General features: G+C 58.3%; 1 protein-coding gene across 1 annotated transcript; it reads left to right on the forward strand.

The window, feature by feature from the left end:
* Window positions 1–101: 101 nt before the first annotated feature.
* On the forward strand, window positions 102–15932 carry ATP13A1 (ATPase 13A1). Its single transcript, XM_029217417.1, has 26 exons — window positions 102–516; window positions 2805–2894; window positions 2990–3180; window positions 4645–4717; window positions 4907–5062; window positions 5167–5236; window positions 5315–5421; window positions 5926–6055; window positions 6180–6235; window positions 6812–6938; window positions 7032–7169; window positions 7249–7369; window positions 7723–7880; window positions 8194–8369; window positions 8443–8553; window positions 9650–9775; window positions 10636–10744; window positions 12267–12466; window positions 12547–12643; window positions 13347–13507; window positions 13578–13692; window positions 13780–13976; window positions 14825–14967; window positions 15171–15282; window positions 15368–15511; window positions 15597–15932. Exons 1-26 carry the CDS (start codon window positions 115–117, stop codon window positions 15705–15707), a joined length of 3621 nt encoding a protein of 1206 aa, XP_029073250.1. The 5' UTR covers window positions 102–114; the 3' UTR covers window positions 15708–15932.
* The last annotated feature ends 1130 nt before the right edge of the window (window positions 15933–17062 follow it).

A 17062-nucleotide genomic window follows, 5' to 3' on the forward strand; every position in this document is an offset into this window, starting at 1 on the left:
TGCCCTGGCTTTTCTCACTCCTGGCTGCCATGGCGGCGCCCAGGGTTTACCGGAAGTACAACATCGGAAGTGAGCCGTAGCCTCTGCCCTGAAGCGAGAGCGGCGCTGGGAAAGATGGCGGCGGCGGCGGTGGCGGCGGCGGGCAATGCGGTTCCTTGCGGGGCTCGGCCTTGCGGGGCCCAGCCCGCCGGGCAGCCCAAGCCCAGGCCGCTGCCGCGCACACTCCTTGCCTCCGGGACGGCGCTTATAGAGAGCGGCGACGAGCTGGTAGCGGCCGTGTGGCCGTACCGGAGGCTGTCGCTGCTGCGGCGCCTCACGGTGCTGCCGTTCGTGGGGCTGCTCTACCCAGCCTGGCTGGGTGCCGCGGCTGCCGGCTGCTGGGGCTGGGGCAGCAGCTGGACGCAGATCCCCGAAGCCGCGCTGCTTGTGCTCGCCACCATCTGCCTCGCGCACGCGCTCACCGTCCTCTCGGGGCATTGGTCCGTGCACGCGCACTGCGCGCTCACCTGCACCCCGGTAAGTGTGCGCACCCGAGACCGACCCTCGGCATGGTCCGGCCTCACCGCGGATCCCAGCTACTGAGTTTATGTCCGTCCCCATCCCAGCCGGGGCCTCCGCATCTGCTGGAGCCGGGTCCCTAGAGGCGCTCTCCACCCTTTTGCGCTAGCTAAATTCTGGCCCCGCTTCTGACTTGGCTGTGTAACCCTGGTGTAGGTTACTTCCCTTCTTTGGAATTCCTCTCTGGTGTGGTCATTTAGATTCGATAAGGTAATACCTGTAAAAAGTTTAGCGCAGGGACCGGCATATGTCACCATTTACTAGCTCCCATACTAGCGAGTACTCGGTTGTTTCTCCTGGAAACGGTCCTACCTTCTTTGTTGTCTATCTCCTACCTTGTTGTTCGTAGTGTGAGGTTAGACCTGTGGGATGGGTTTCCCTGTCTGTGGAGCTTGCTTTGAGAACTGAGCATCAGTCCTGATGGCCAGTGCTCAGAGCCACCCATGTCCACCCCATGACGACCAAAATGAGCTTGAAATGCAGTTAATTGCAGCGTTTAAGAGGAGCAGTGGGTGTTTGTGAGCAAGTGACTTAGCTGCTTGGAGTCTCTTTATGTCTGTCTGCAAGGGTGATGGTAAAGAGGTAATGATGAGGTGATGGTAATGATGCCCTCAGAATACAACAGCGAGGTAGTGCATGTGACCCTTAGTCGTGAGATCTGGATGAATGAGAGCTGCCCTGGGTTAGCAGTTGATATCAGTGACTATGCCACTGCCCTCTGGGCCGGCCTCGGATGACACCAGCAGGTTATGGAGCCATGGGCACTGAGATCAGCCTCCCCTCTGATCCCACACAGGTTTGTTAAAAGAAGAGAAAAAAGGAACAGCACCCAGGGCCGCAGAAAGAGAAAGAGAAACCACACCACCACCCTCCCTCACCCCTCTTTGACTCTTAAGTGTGGACTGAATTCTCTTTCTCTTTTGAGAAAGTGAAATCTCTCTTATCCCAGGGGAGAGACTCAAACTTCTCAAACTTCTGGGGTTGGTGGCTTCAAGTCAGTACAATGAAGGACCCCAGTGAGGGACAAAAGAATGGAGGGAAGTTGGGGGGTAACACCCCCAAACTTCCAGCTGCCTATTGGCCTGCAGCTAAAAAGTGTGACTATTAACTTTCTCTCCAGGGATGGAGAAGAAAGAAGAACTAAGCAGCTGTGGGGTTAGGACAGGCAGATCTGGGTTTGCATCAGAGATCTCAGACAGGGGTGCTTCTTCTCTCTGGGTTTCAGTTTCCCCTTGTGTAAAGTGAGAACTGTAACACCTACCTCAGGGTGCCATTGTAAGAAGAAACAGATGAACTCTGCAAAGCACCCGGCGTGTGGCTGGCCGCATGTAGTGCTTTGCACTTTTCTACAGCGTTTCCTGAGTTCATAGTTTTGTCTTTTGTTGTTATTTTTGCCTGCTTTGGGGCCTGTGAACTTCTGGAGAGGCAGGGCCTTGTTTCTCAGGGTCACTGCCATGTCCCCCAACCCCCCCCGCAAAAAAAGCCAAAAAACATGGCAACACAGGTTCTGGTGGAGCAGAGGTGGGATGGATGCAGCTCACAGGATTCAGGGAGTGCCAGTGCAGTTCCATTCAGTGCCTCCATGTTTTAGGTGCTGGAGAAAGAACAAAAGAGACAAAACACATTGTCTTCATGGTGTTAGTGGGGGAGATAGAACTCAGCAGTCGATGTTAAAGAAAGAAAACCAGGATAAGGATTTTGTGAGGGATCTTTAGATGGAGCATCCAGGGGCAGCGTCCTGAGAAGGTGACATTTGAGCGCAGGCCTGAAGCCAGCTGTGTGACCACGCATTCCAGGCAGAGAAAACAGCACGTGCCCTTAGCTGAGGCAAGGATGAGCCTCATCATCCCCTGTCACTCAAGGACACAGCGAGAATAGTAATGGGGACGGGGGGCAGAGGGGGAGCAGCAGGCCAGGTGGGCTGTAACAGGCCTTGGCTCATGTGGACTGAGAGTGTACCTCATGCCGGGCAGCATTCTTCCTGTTTGAGTTCACCTTCGTCAGCAGAGCTCTGTGCGCTGAGCGCTGTTCATGACCCTGGCTTTATAATATGGGCGGGACCAGAGGCCCAGTGAAGTGCTGTCCCTTGTCCCAGTGACAGACTGGGGAGTGGCCAGTCAGCACCCAGAGCCCAGTGGCATGTTCCAGAGCATGTCCACAGAGCTGCGGCCCCCGTGACCTCCCCAGTGGAAGCCGCGGAGCTGGGGCTTGAGAAGGGCTCAGTGGCAGCACTTTGCCTCTCACAGGAGTTTGACCCCAGCAAAGCAACCTTCGTGAAGGTGGTGCCAACTCCCAACAACGGCTCCACTGAGCTCGTAGCCCTACACCGTGATGAGGTAGGGACCACCTGCTCCAGCATGGGCTTGGATGGGATCCCCAGGCCCTGACATTCCCAGATCAGGGGCCTTTGCCACAGACACACCTCCCACAGGGCGAAGATGGCCAGGAGGTGCTGTCCTTCGAATTCCAGAAGATCAAGTATTCCTACGATGCTCTGGAGAAGAAGCGTTTCCTCCCTGTGGCCTTTCCTGTGGGAAACCTGTTCTCATTCTACCAGAGCAACAGAGGGTTCCAGGAGGACTCGGAGATCCGTGCAGCCGAGAAGAAGTTTGGGAGCAACAGGTGAGTCCCAGCGTCCCCAAGCATCGCCCCTGCTGAGACAGGACTGGGCCTCTGCCTGTGGTTACCAGCCCGGGTCTCTATCCCAGCTAGTGGCTCCTTCCCCACTTGTATATGCCCTGTGGTTTGGAGGAATCCACCTTTTCAACAAAACGTCCCAGGTGGATGTGGCGGGCACCCTCTGAGAAACGTGTTCTAGTCTAGTCTCCCTCAAACTTGCCTGCTGATAGGAACCCCCTGGAGGGCCCACAGCTTGGAGCCTGGCCCAGGGCTGTTCATCCTTGTCTTGTGTTTGTAACTTATGTTCTCTTCTTTATTTTAAATTTTTTCTATAAATGTAAATTCTTGTCATCCTTCTTATACATATCCCAGTACTTTATGAGTGGTGATAAAAAAAGATGGTGGTGAGCAGGATAGCTCTTGTTTGTACCAGGTGGAATGCAGATGCTCTGTCAGCACTTTCTCCTTTAGCCTTCACCGAAACCACCAGTGTTGACGGGAGCTGGGAGGGGTCAGAGCTGGGCTTCAGAGCCCCCATCCTGGCCATGGTGATAATTGTCCTTGACTCAAAAACGCTCAGAATCTCTAGGAAATTATTTCTTGACCTAGTTGCTTTTCAAAAAATTGCAAATACGTTACTGCAACCAGCGATCTAGTAGGAAGGTTTATAGGAAACATTTACTGATCCTCCCCTAGCCAAGCCAGGTCAGCCATGGTGGCAGCCTGGGATGTCCACTTTCACACCGTCCTCGCTTACGCAAAGGTACCCTACACAGTCCAGGGTGGGGCTCAGTTTTTACTGCAATGCAGCCACTGTGCAGTTTCTTTTTCTAAAATCCCATGTCCTGGATATCACTCCAGTTCTGCAGGGCAAAACAAGGACAGCCATAGTGGACCTGGCTGGTCCCATGGCCAGACAGGGCCACCACACAGAGTGCTGTAGGGCACACTTTTCGGCCCTGCTTCTCAAATAACAGGGCTTTTATTTAGGGAGCCTTTGGAACATCGCAGCTCAGGCTCCCCCTCTCCATAGTGGGGTGGGGCTCAGGCACTGTATTTCAGGCCCCAGGGGACTCCACAGCACCTAGCTGCCGGGCCTCCTCTGTGCAGCTTCAGGGCTCCCGTCCCACGGTCAGCCATTCCTCTCCCCTTGCCTTGTCACCCAGCCAGATGATAGGTTCTCGTCTTGCACCGGCCCCGCTCAGGGGGGCGGCTGCCTGAAGAGCCCAGTGCTGATTCGGAAGCTTCATCTGGGCTCTGCAGAGCAGAGGGCTGGGGGCAGTCAGCGTACCTGCTTCAGTGCCACATGCTCGAGGAGAGCCATAGTTGAGCATCCCAATGTCTGGAAGCTCACCAGGGCCCCTAGTTGCCCAGGGAGGCCGTCCGTGCTCAGAAGTGGAGGTGTTCAGGGGTGGGGCCCCTGGGGCTTCCCACCAGGAACAGGGCGTGGCATCTGGTCTCTTTCAGGGCCGAGATGGTGGTGCCTGACTTCTCAGAGCTGTTCAAGGAGAGAGCCACCGCGCCCTTCTTTGTGTTCCAGGTAAAGCAGCAGCTCTGGTCCTTCTCCCCACCCTGTCCCTTCGGGCTTTCACGGTCCATCTCCAAACGTGAAAACCTCTCCCTGTCCTCGTGGTCAGAGCCTGTGGGCACAGCGGCCCTCGTGTGCCATCCAGTCCTCCGGAGGCATTCTCCCTGCGTTCCCAGGAACAGACAGGCCCGTGTCCCATAGGTGTTCTGCGTGGGACTCTGGTGTCTGGACGAGTACTGGTACTACAGTGTCTTCACACTCTCCATGCTGGTGGCCTTCGAGGCCTCCCTGGTGCAGCAGCAGATGCGGAACATGTCAGAGATCCGGAAGATGGGCAACAAGCCCCACATGATCCAGGTATGGCCAGTAGCGTGACGGGTGGGTAGGAGGGTCCCTGTGGTCTTGGCGTGGGCGAGGCATGGGCACATCCCCAGAGCTGACGGAACCCCACCCCCTCCCAGGTCTACCGGAGCCGAAAGTGGAGGCCCGTTGCCAGCAATGAGATTGTTCCCGGGGACATCGTCTCAATCGGTGAGGCCCAGTTCTGCTCCTTCCCGGTGGGAGCCCAGGCCTCAGGCTCTGTCCAACCCTCCTGCCCCTGCCCTGCAGGCCGCTCCCCACAGGAGAACCTGGTGCCATGCGACGTGCTGCTGTTGCGGGGCCGCTGCATCGTGGATGAGGCCATGCTCACTGGGGAGTCGGTGCCCCAGATGAAGGTGCTGGGTCAGGAGTGGAGGGAGGGGGGTCCTCGGGCGCGTCACTGTCCCATCCATTGAGGAGGACACAGGCCAGGGAAGGGCTGGTGGCTGGGCCAGGAGACTGGAGGAGGCATAGCATCTGGATGGAGACCCTGGGTTTCCTGGCAGGTCAGTGCCCTGGACTAAGGGGAGCCAGGTGCTGATGAGAGGGAAGGAGATGAGAGGCCAGGAGCATCGGTGGGGTGTCAGGCACCCTGGGATCTCAGGCTTAGGTGGGATGCGAGAAACCGGGAAGCTGTGAATCCGGGGTGAGGCCGGGTACAGGGTTACAGGGAGTCTGTGCTGCACACAAAGGTGGAAAGACAGGGTGGAGCCCCCAGCCCTGTGAGGTGCACCGGCTTGGATGGGGAGCCCTGTGAGGGTCAGGCAGGTTCCTCCCAGCCCCAGGGTCCGGCTCTCCAGCCTGGGGATGGAGAAGGAGGCCAAGGTGGGACTAGCCATTGACTTTACTGTCGTTCCCAGGAACCCATCGAAGACCTCAGCCCCAACCGAGTACTGGACCTCCAGGCCGACTCCCGGCTCCACGTCATCTTCGGGGGCACCAAGGTGGTGCAGCACATCCCTCCCCAGAAAGCCACCACAGGCCTGAAGCGTAGGTGCCTCAGGGGTGTCTGGGGGTGTCCTAGCCCTGCCACCCCCAAACCCTCAAAGTCTGCTTGGCTCTGAGAGAGTCGAGATGAGCAGACATGAATGACGCTGGTCCTTTTTCTCCCCAGCGGTGGACAGTGGGTGTGTGGCCTACGTCCTGAGGACCGGATTCAACACATCCCAGGTGTGGCACCTTGCCCAGTTCTGAGGAGGGTGGTCCCTGGGGCGTATGGTGGACAGCTGAGATGGCAACTCTTTCAGACCCCAGAACATCCACCCCATAGGCTCACTCTGATACCAGGTACTGGGCTGGGGGCCAGAGTGCTGAGACAAGCCCCAGACTAGGCCTGCTTTCCCCGGCTGAGGTTCTGCCTCACAGACAGTAGACTGGTTTTGGTCCCGCACACTTGGGAATCACAGTCTGGGCCATAAACTTTTCACTAAAGTGGCGTGAGGATTCCTTGGTAGAGACGATGGTCAGATCTCCTTCCAGAAAATTCATCCCTCCGCCCCAGTCTCAGCCACTTCCTTCCCTGACCCCGAGTCTTCAGTCACTGGTCTCCGTAACTCTGTAGCTGTTGGCTGAGTTGCAGCCACCCACATAGCTGTGCAGTTCCTGGAACAGCTGTGTTGTCAGCTGTGGCGCTCAGTCAGCCCAGGCAGGCACTCCCCAGCAGCAGAGAGAACCTGGCCCTGGTGCTTTTAGGCAGGAAAGGCCGCCACCCTCCCAGGGAAGATCTCTGTCCCTCCGTCCCTCTAGGGCAAGCTGCTGCGCACGATCCTCTTTGGGGTCAAGAGGGTGACAGCGAACAACCTGGAGACCTTCATCTTCATCCTCTTCCTCCTGGTCTTTGCCATTGCGGCAGCCGCCTACGTATGGATCGAAGGTAAGCACCGTGACCACTCCCCTCCGCCCCCCCCCCCCCATCTGCTGGACCCCGCGCCTGTGGCCCCCAGGCTGGCAGGCCCTGTCTTCGCAGGTACCAAGGACCCCAGCCGGAACCGCTACAAGCTATTTCTGGAATGCACGCTGATCCTCACTTCTGTCGTGCCCCCCGAGCTGCCCATTGAGCTGTCTCTGGCCGTCAACACTTCCCTCATTGCTCTGGCCAAGCTCTGTGAGTCTCTGGGGCAGGGACAAGGTGCCGAGTGGGCTGGGGCCCGGCAGCACCCCTGACACTGGCTCCCACCACCCAGACATGTACTGCACGGAGCCCTTCCGGATCCCCTTCGCCGGCAAGGTGGAGGTGTGCTGCTTTGACAAGACAGGGACCTTGACCAGCGACAGCCTGGTGGTGCGCGGTGTGGCCGGGCTCCGGTGAGCGTGGGGAGTCTGGATCGCGAGGCGCCGAGCCGGGGGCGTTCTGGGAGCTCAAGGGACAGACAGCTGCCCAGCCCAAGCCTTCAAAGTGAGGGCCTGTCACAGGCCCTACCACAGAGGTCCATTCTAGGGGGCCCCCCAAGCATTCTTCAGTGTGAGTGACAGTGGCAGGGGGCTCAGCTTGGGCTCCAGGCAGCCATGTGACCTCTGGGGGCATTCATGAGACGCGTGCAGGTGTCGCAGGGACCAAGACAACACCCTGCGGCCCCCCACTGTGACCAGCAATTCCCAAGGGGTCCCTCTACCCAGTCACCTCCACCCTGGTAACCAGCTATTCTTCCTCCTTGCAGAGATGGGAAGGAGGTGACCCCTGTGTCCAACATCCCCATAGAAACACACCGGGCTCTGGCCTCATGCCATTCCCTCATGCAGCTGGATGACGGCACCCTTGTGGGTGACCCGCTTGAGAAAGCCATGCTGACGGCCGTAGACTGGACACTGACCAAAGGTGAGGGGCTGGAGCCTCGGCCATACCACAGCTCTTACGTCCCCGGGCAGGCGGGGTGTGCCGCTCAGGCACCTGTGTGTTCAACTCAGGCAGGTGCGTGGGCACAGGCTCACCTCTGACCTGGGGCAGGGTCCTCCATACCCAGATCTCCCAGCTCGGACCCCTCCCAGAGCCAGGAGTTCCTGTAGGCCCCGGGTCTGGAGGTGGGGGGGAGGAAGAGGATGGAGGGAGGAAGGGCACGGAGGGGGCAGGTGGGGGCTTGGCTGCCTCTTTGGAGCGAAGGCCCTCAGGACTCGTACTTATTTGTTTCCAGATGAGAAAGTATTCCCCCGAAGTATTAAAACTCAGGGGCTGAAAATTCACCAGCGCTTTCATTTTGCCAGTGCCCTAAAGCGAATGTCCGTGCTCGCCTCCTACGAGAAGCTTGGCTCCACCGATCTCTGCTACATCGCGGCTGTGAAGGGGGCCCCTGAAACCCTGCACTCCATGGTGAGCCAGCCCCGGCCCAGGGTGGGGAGGGGGGTGCGGGGCGGTTGGTGACATCCCCCTGCGTTCCCTGCAGTTCGCCCAGTGCCCACCTGACTACCACCACATCCACACGGAGATTTCCCGGGAAGGAGCCCGTGTCCTGGCGCTGGGGTATAAGGAGCTGGGGCACCTCACTCACCAGCAGGTAAGGGCCCAAGCCCCCCCCACCTACCAGCCCCTTGTCCACATCACCTTCTGTCCCCTGTGGTCCATTTCGCCTGTGAAATGGGCACAATTTCATCTTCCTCCTCCCTGGTCTCTACCTTTGGAGGCCCCAGGTGGCACTCAGTCCTCACTTTCTTCTCCTCCCCTGCATGCCCCATTCCCCACGGACCCCATCCCACCCCAGAACCCAGGGCTGCTCCCTAGAGAGCACACCCAGGTCTCACCTCCTATCCTCACATCCACGGGTTCTCTCACACCCCCTTGGGGAACACCCTGGGGCACCTTGGGTTCCCTATCTCCAGCCCAGGTCCACCCCTGCCTTGCCCAACCACCTGGTCACTGCATGATCTTGGGGTATCCCCAGCCCTCGGTCACCCCCCATTGGCTGTAGGCTCTCCTCCCACCTCCAGTACCAATGCTGCTCCTTTACCAGTTTCCACCTTGGCCCTCATCCAAGTGGCTTTCATCTGCTTGCACCCAGTGGCCATGAGATCCTTCCAGAATGCACACCAGGTCACATCTCTGTTCAGAGCCTCGTTCAAGGCCCGTTCCTGAGCCTAGTCACAGACCTTTCAGAGCCACCTGGCTCTGTGCCACCCCACGACCCTCTCTGCCCCATTCCCCTGGCTTCATCTCTCTTGTGGTACTCAGTGCTCTGATTTCTGTGACTTTCTTTATTACATGTCTTCTCCAGTAGAAGGCAAGCTCCATGAGGGCAGAGATCTTTTAGTTTCTGATACGAGATAGAGCGTGAGCTCTAGCTCAGTGGTTATCAAAGGAGAGTCCCAACTTTCCTGTCCTAGAAGATGAAATACAGGGACTTTGTGTCACGCTGTTGTCCATGGTAGCGGGTAGAGGCACCATTGGGGGGCCAGGGCCACCCAGCCACTGCTGAGCCCCTCTACCACCAGGGCGCCTCTCACCCTCCCCACACCTCTCACCTTCTGACCCTCCAGTGTCCCTCCTGCAAGGATGGGGCCTTCTCTGACCTCTCCCCACCCAGCGTGTTGTCAGAGCTTAGGAAATGGGGGAGGGGGAGAGACAAGTCATGAGAGCACTGCCATGTCCATCCACAGGCCCGGGAGCTCAAGCGGGAGGCCCTGGAGTGCAACCTGAAGTTCGTCGGCTTCATTGTGGTCTCCTGCCCACTCAAGGCTGACTCCAAGGCCGTGATCCGCGAGATCCAGAACGCCTCCCATCGGGTACAGCCACTGGACCCCTCCCCACCAGGCCCCATGGGTGGGCAGTCTTGGCTACTCCTTACAGAGAGGGGGATATGACAGTAGAGGACAGTTCCATCCTCAGTGGGGCATTCAGCGGTGGGTATCTGGGTCTTGGAAGCAAAGGTTCCATGGCTTTTGGTTGAGCTCCACCATGGCTTGGACGCTCACGCTATCCCTCATGCCTGAGGATGCTCTGGGACTCAATCTGTGCCCATCCTTCTCACATCACTTTCTCAGGCCCCCAGCATCACTGGGAGATGAGGACTATTCCCCCCACTCCGCCCCATCTTAGGAAAAAGCCGAGGCTGGGTTGGAGGATGTGGAGACAACACCCAGACAGGCTGTGTGTGTCCCAGTGGCTTTTCTCTGTCAGTCTTGGTGGTTTGTGTATTCTAGTTCAGGACTCAGTTTAGGGTGTGGGAGGCGAGCCTGGCAGTGTCAGAGGGTAGTGACATGATTAGTCCTCACCTGGCCTCAGCAGTCAAGGCCCATCTTGCCATCACCAGGCTCTAAGCCAGAAGGCTAGAGCTTGTGTCATACCACCCCCAATCTCCTGCCTGGAGCATCTACCAAGCCAAGAGGGTCCACACCAAGGGCTGGCTCTTAGTTTGTGTTGCAAATAAAGGCTATGGGTGTTCTCAGAAAGACACACATACACATATCATTCGCAGAAAACTCCACCAGGTGAGGCAGGTTGAGGCTCTTGGAAGCCCAGTCCCCATTAGGGGGCCAAGCGCTTCCTCTATGGCTGTCCTCAGAAGGGACTTGGCCCCCAGGTCTCCAGGCTGGAGTTCTGATGCCCTGAGCCCTGCTCCACTGAGCCTCCGCCCTCTCCCCAGGTGGTCATGATCACAGGTGACAACCCGCTCACTGCCTGCCACGTGGCTCAGGAGCTGCACTTCATTGAAAAGGCTCACACGCTGATCCTGCAGCCTCCCACGGAGAAAGGTGAGGCCCCATGTGGTCGTGGGCTAGGGGGACCTTGAGTCCAAGAACAGCTCCCGCCCGGTGGCTCACCTCTGTGCCAGGCCTGAGTGAGCACGCCCAGCGTCATCCAGTACCCGTGACACAGGCCTGCGGATCACAGCCCTGCCCCGTGAGCACACTTGGGCTGTCTGGCCGGGGAGCTCCACACCCGACCTGTGCGGCAGCATGCAGGCGGTCACCGGCTCTGGGGCCAGCAACACCTTACAATCTTAAGGCGGTTGGTTGTTGTCACACCAGCCCACGTTTCATAGCCTCCCACCCACCTTGGGCCTGGCTGGCTGCCTGTGCGTGGTGAGTGCTCCCCTCGAGCACCGGGACTGCTGGTGTTCGTGTTTGGTGTGGCCAGAACCTGGGGCCGAGGGCTTGGTTTGCATTCATCAGACTCTTTGCCCCACATGGGAGGGCTTGCCATTCCCACACCACATAGGAGGAAGCCAACCAGGTCAGCTGTTGGGGCTCCTGCTCTGTAGACAAGGAGACAGAGAAGTGAATCCATCCACCTGGATCATTGGGAAACACTGTGACTAAGTATTTGAACTCAGATGTCCTGATTCCAGAACTCATGGTCTCTGGTCTCTCCTGAGTAACCAAATTGGTTGCAAGTGGTGCCTGTGAATCAGAAAAATCAAGGGACGAATCCAGCCCCAGCACCTCTGGCTCATGGGGTGGAGTCTGTCAGATGCCGTAGGACAGCACGTGGTGCAGGGCCTGGCTTGGGAGCAACATGCACCAGTGATGTCACTGGGCTGCAGGCCAGAGGAGGGTGCTGGTATGGCCCGGCCAAGAGGGCTTCCAGAACCTCCCAGCCCTTCTCTCTGTCTGTGCTGTTGAGCCCAGGTCTCTGTCCCAGTCCCAGGCACTGGGCTCTTCCAGAGCCTGGGGATCGTAGGCAGGTGGCCCAGAGGTGGCTGCCAAGACTGTTGATGAGCAAGTGAAGCTGCTCTAACAGAACAGCTGCAACAGGAACGAGGTGGAGATTATTTTCCTTTCAAGCTCTGACAGCTCAGGGCCAGCCGTCCAGTGCTGAGAAGGCTGGTGGGCTGCCCTCAGCTGTCCTCGGTGCTCAGCACCCACACCTAGACCAACCAGCTAGAAAGGGGAAGTGGATAGCAAGCAGTGTCTGGCCTGAGGAAGTGATTCGGGGTGCCCTGGCCCTAGGAGAGCAGAGTTTCAGGCGGGCCCCCAGGGTTGAGGGCAGGGGGGGTGCGTCTGAGGTCAGGCTGCCTGGGTTTGAATCTGGCCCATCACATGATCTCAGGCCAGTAGCTTAGGCCCTGTGTTTTCAGATCCTTTGTATCGGAGGTTTCTGTGCATGGTCTCTGTGGGGTGCCTAGTGTCTGGGGTACAGGTTGGTATGGACCTGGGGTGGGGGCCAAGAAGGTGCTCCAGAGAGGAGAGACTAGGACTGCATACATGGGGTCCAAGTGAGAGGGTCCACCTGAGCAGCTGAGCCCCATCCCTGACCCTGGCACTGGCCCTGCAGGTCGACCGTGTGAGTGGCATTCCATCGACGGCAGCATCATACTGCCCCTGGCCCAGGGCTCCCCGAAGGCACTGGCCCTGGATCACGCACTGTGCCTCACGGGTGATGGCCTGGCCCACCTGCAGGCCGAGGACCCCCAGCTGCTGCTTCGCCTCATCCCACACGTGCAAGTGTTCGCCCGAGTGGCCCCCAAACAGAAGGTGGGTACGGGGTGGCGGAGGGCAGGCGGGGCCCTCGGGAGGGCGCGCAGCCCTCACTCAGTCCGTCTCTCCCCAAACAGGAGTTTGTCATCACCAGCCTGAAGGAGCTGGGCTACGTGACCCTCATGTGTGGGGATGGCACCAACGACGTGGGTGCCCTGAAGCACGCTGATGTGGGTGAGCCCCTGGGGTTGGGGGCTGTTCTGCCAACACCAGCTTACCATCAGGGACGCGCCACTGAGCAAATTCTGTGAGGAAGCAGTAGTGAAGGGACGGGGCAGGGACTGGTGGGATTGGGGATCTGAAGGGCTCCAAGGCCAGGAAGAGATACAAGTGTCTGAGGAAAAGTATGGCGGAGACCGCCAGCAACCTCTGGTGAGGGTCCAGGGCAGCTCCATGGGGCAGACATGACTTGGTTTTCTCAGGCCCCCAGGCACTGTATGGGCTCCAAGGGCCAAGGCCAGAGGCCAGGGAGAGTTTATAGCCTCGGATCTGTGTCAACAGAACATAGATGTCAAGTTGATGTTTAAAGACCAATTTAACCTAGTTTCAGTGCTTTTCAAATATCCATTTGGTTTATCAACTACGATGTTTATGACCCATCATTTACCTCATTATGATTCTTGGCAATAAACTTCTTTGGAAATCAGTTAGTTTTGACCTACATAGCGTTATGTACTTTATTTGGGTATTGTTTTTTTGTTGTCCTTAAGTAGTTTGTAGAAAGTAAGATAGATGCTCTCTGAGGCGCTCCTTGGGGTGAGTGATCAGGTAAAATGTGGGGAAGTTTGGCCCCGGGATTAGCTGTGTTGAACAGACACTCAGTGCTCTGTGCCGGGGTGGCAGGCTCCCTCTGGCTTCTGACACACACTCCCACCAGGTGTGGCCCTCCTGGCCAATGCCCCTGAGCGGATCATCGAGCGGCGGCGGCGGCCCCGGGACAGCCCCGTCCTGAGCAACAGTGGAGTTAGGGCCACCTCCAGGGCAGCCAAGCAGAGGTCGGGGCTCCCACCCTCTGAGGAGCAGCTGGCCTCCCAGCGGGTAAGTCTCAGAAGGGGGGCACCAGCACCCCCTTGTTGTCAGGTCTCACCCCTTGCTACCTGCCTCATAGGACCGCCTGAGTCAGGTGCTTCGGGACCTCGAGGACGAGAGCATGCCCATCGTGAAGCTGGGGGATGCCAGCATCGCTGCGCCCTTCACCTCCAAACTCTCTTCCATCCAGTGCAGTGAGTCCTGCTGCCGTGATCCTCCCCTACCCCATCCCTAGGCCCATCCTGCCTGGCACCCACGCCCACGCCTGCCTTCCCCCGCAGTTTGCCACGTGATCAAGCAGGGCCGCTGCACGCTGGTGACCACACTGCAGATGTTCAAGATCTTGGCGCTCAATGCCCTCATCCTGGCCTACAGCCAGAGTGTCCTATACTTGGAGGGTGTCAAGTTCAGTGACTTCCAGGCCACATTGCAGGGGCTGCTCCTGGCTGGCTGTTTCCTCTTCATCTCCCGCTCCAAGGTGGGCCAGGACGCTGAGCAAAGCAGGGGCTCCCGCCCCAGCCCAAGGGTGCCCTCTGCTTCTCTGAGCCATGGTTCTTGCCCCAGAGGTGCCGGGAGGCTTCTCGGATTGATGGCTGGCGAAGCTTGGGCCAGCCAGGGCAGGCTATTAAAGGTGCCACCACATGTCTGTTTTATCCTCACAGCAGCCCTTGGGATGGGAACTGTCATCCCCAGGTTACAGATGGGGATCAGGGGGCAGGGCGGGTGCCCACTGAGGCTCTTCAGAGTGCCGCCGCTCAGGCCCAGCACTGTCCACAGGCTGGGGTCTCAGGTGGGCCACACCATTGAGACAGATGGGAAAACGATTATCAAGAGCACTCAGTATGCAGTGCTGAGAAAAACACCAAGTAGGTCACACAGGCTGTGGGGAATGGCCTCAGGGTCGGTCAGGGAGGTCCGTGTAATGCTGACATTGAGGCCAACGCATAAAGAGCAAGAGAACCAGCGAGGAACTAGGCACAAAGGCCACAGATGGTCATGGGCTGATGCAAGGAGGCCCTGGTGGCCAGAGGGGGTGGGAGGTGGTCTGGGTTGATCATACATGCCCCATGAGCAACAGGGAGGGCTTTAAGTTTATTCTAGAGCGGGGGCGGGGTGGATCTTAAGACCGCTATGGCTGGGCATTGAGCAAGGCGGGGGTGGCATCTGGACTGAGGGGATGGGGGGTGGACAGGGCTCTGGGGACTAGTGCTGACCTGTAAACCCCAGAATTTGGCGACCGCTTTCTGCACAAGGCCTGCCAGGAAGCAGGGTAGGTGGGTGACCCCAGGGTGAGCCTGGGCCCTGACCCCCACTCTGCCCCTGCAGCCCCTCAAGACCCTCTCCCGAGAACGGCCCCTGCCCAACATCTTCAACTTATACACCATCCTCACTGTCATGCTCCAGTTCTGCGTGCACTTCATGAGTCTCGTCTACCTGTACAGCGAGGCCCAGGCCCGGAGCCCTGAGAAGTGAGTGCACTCCCAGCCTGGGGGTGGACAGGGTGCTCCCAGAGGAGGCAGCATCCCTGCGGTTGGGGGGTGGCAGGAGAAACATGCAGACGTCGGCCTGGGGTGACCAGGGCCAGGACAGCAGAGTCCACCAGGCAGAGTCCTGGTTCCGCGGGGAGCAGCAGGAATCATGAGGGGGCCCTGACCCCCATGTGTCCCTGAAGGCAGGAGCAATTTGTGGACCTGTACAAAGAATTTGAGCCAAGCCTAGTCAACAGCACAGTGTACATCATGGCCATGGCCATGCAGATGGCCACCTTCGCCATTAACTACAAGGTGAGGCCCAGCCCCTGCCCCCGCACACCCTGCCCACCCTCTGGGCTGCCACGACACACAGCTGCCCATCTCCCTATCCCCACAGGGCCCACCCTTCATGGAGAGCCTGCCTGAGAACCGGCCTCTGGTGTGGAGCCTAGCCGTGTCACTCCTGGCCATCGTGGGCCTGCTCCTTGGTTCCTCACCTGAGTTCAACAGCCAGTTTGGACTCGTGGACATCCCTGTGGAGGTGAGGGGCCCTGTAGATGCGGTCCCAGGACTTGGCCTGGACCTGTCTGCAGGCACCTGACTCACCAGCACTCCCTGTCCCACAGTTCAAGCTGGTCATCGCCCAGGTCCTACTCCTGGACTTCTGCTTGGCACTCCTGGTCGACCGCGTCCTGCAGTTCTTCCTGGGGACCCCAAAGTTGAAAGTGCCTTCCTGAGATGGCAGTGCTGGCACCTACTGCCCACTCTGCTGCCGCTGGGCAGGAGCCCCGCGAGGGCCCCAGGAGGGAACACTGCCCCCACGGTGAGGCTGACCTGGCCTTGCCCACCAAGACTGAGCTGGGACACCCCCACCCCACCCCCTACGGCTGTCTGAGGCCTGGCTGGCGGAACCAGCCCTGGGCCAGCGTCTTTGGTAAATAAAGCAGCATCAGTGATTTGAAGAAGCCTTGCCTCTGTCTCTGCACCACAGAAGGGGTCGCTGGGGGCTGGGTGGTCCCCAAGGAAGGTCCTGGCACCCTCCTCATGGACTGTGGGAGGTTCTAACCCCCCTCTGCAACACATTCAGCACTTGGGCAGGCCAAGCTCGGAACCCAGAGAGCTCTGCATATTTCCTAGTTTTGCAAGCGCCCCCATGTTTCTGTGGTCTCGCAGCTTCACATTTTGACACCTCAGGCACTGAAGGGAGTTTTGAGATCGATGCCATTTTTCCCTTTTCAATAATATGCAAAATACCAGCATGCCTTCCTCTCATAGTGTCAGATATGAGGAAGTTCAATCCAAATCATTACAAATACTGACTTGGGTCACACTCGGGATTCAGCACCACACAGGTCATAGCCAGGGTCTGACCTGCAACCTGGCTCTCATACTGTTACTGTCCTTCCTTTCAAAAGGTGCTCGCTCACTACAGCTCAGGAACTGTGCAATAGACAGCATGAAAGCTAAGAGCCACAGTCAGAGATTTCTTGCCTTCTTGACAGCCAAAAACTAGAAAAAACTATTTCCTGTCAGAAATTACAGAGTGTGGGGTGTGAGTGCATTTTTATAACTTTGGCAAGCTGCATGTGATGACCTCAGGCCAGGGAACCCAGGCCCGGGCTTCTGGACGACTTCCTCCTCCCCACCGATGTTCAGTGAGGAGCTCTCTACCCTTTCCTGCCCTTGCCCCTTGGTCATCCTCAGCAGCCCACCCCTGACTGGCTTCCCATCAGGAGGAGTGTGGCCCACAGCCCAAGGAAGGCCCTGGGAGCCGAAGTGGGAAAAGGGCTGGGACCAGCTGTGAGCATCAGGTGGGCCCCGAACACTGGCCAAGGTTTCTGGAGGGGCGCGGGTGCCAGGCCCCATCCAGCAGAAGGGCTGCTGGGGTCACATGGAATCCTTGAGACAATTTGAGGCAACAAGAAGGGAAGCACTCTGGACTTGTGATTTGCTGGGGATGATTCTTGCCGGGGCTCAGGGCGAGGGTCTCTGTGTCCTCCATGACTGAGAGAAGTGCTAAGGGCGCTCCGGCTCTGCTGTAACTGGGTCTTCAAGAACCTGATCCAGCACTGAGCATTACTGGGTGTCCCCC

The sequence above is a fragment of the Monodon monoceros genome, unplaced genomic scaffold (assembly GCF_005190385.1).
Source record: "Monodon monoceros isolate NGI ecotype Baffin Bay Population unplaced genomic scaffold, NGI_Narwhal_1 Super_Scaffold_12, whole genome shotgun sequence".
Taxonomy (NCBI): Eukaryota; Metazoa; Chordata; class Mammalia; order Artiodactyla; family Monodontidae; genus Monodon; species Monodon monoceros.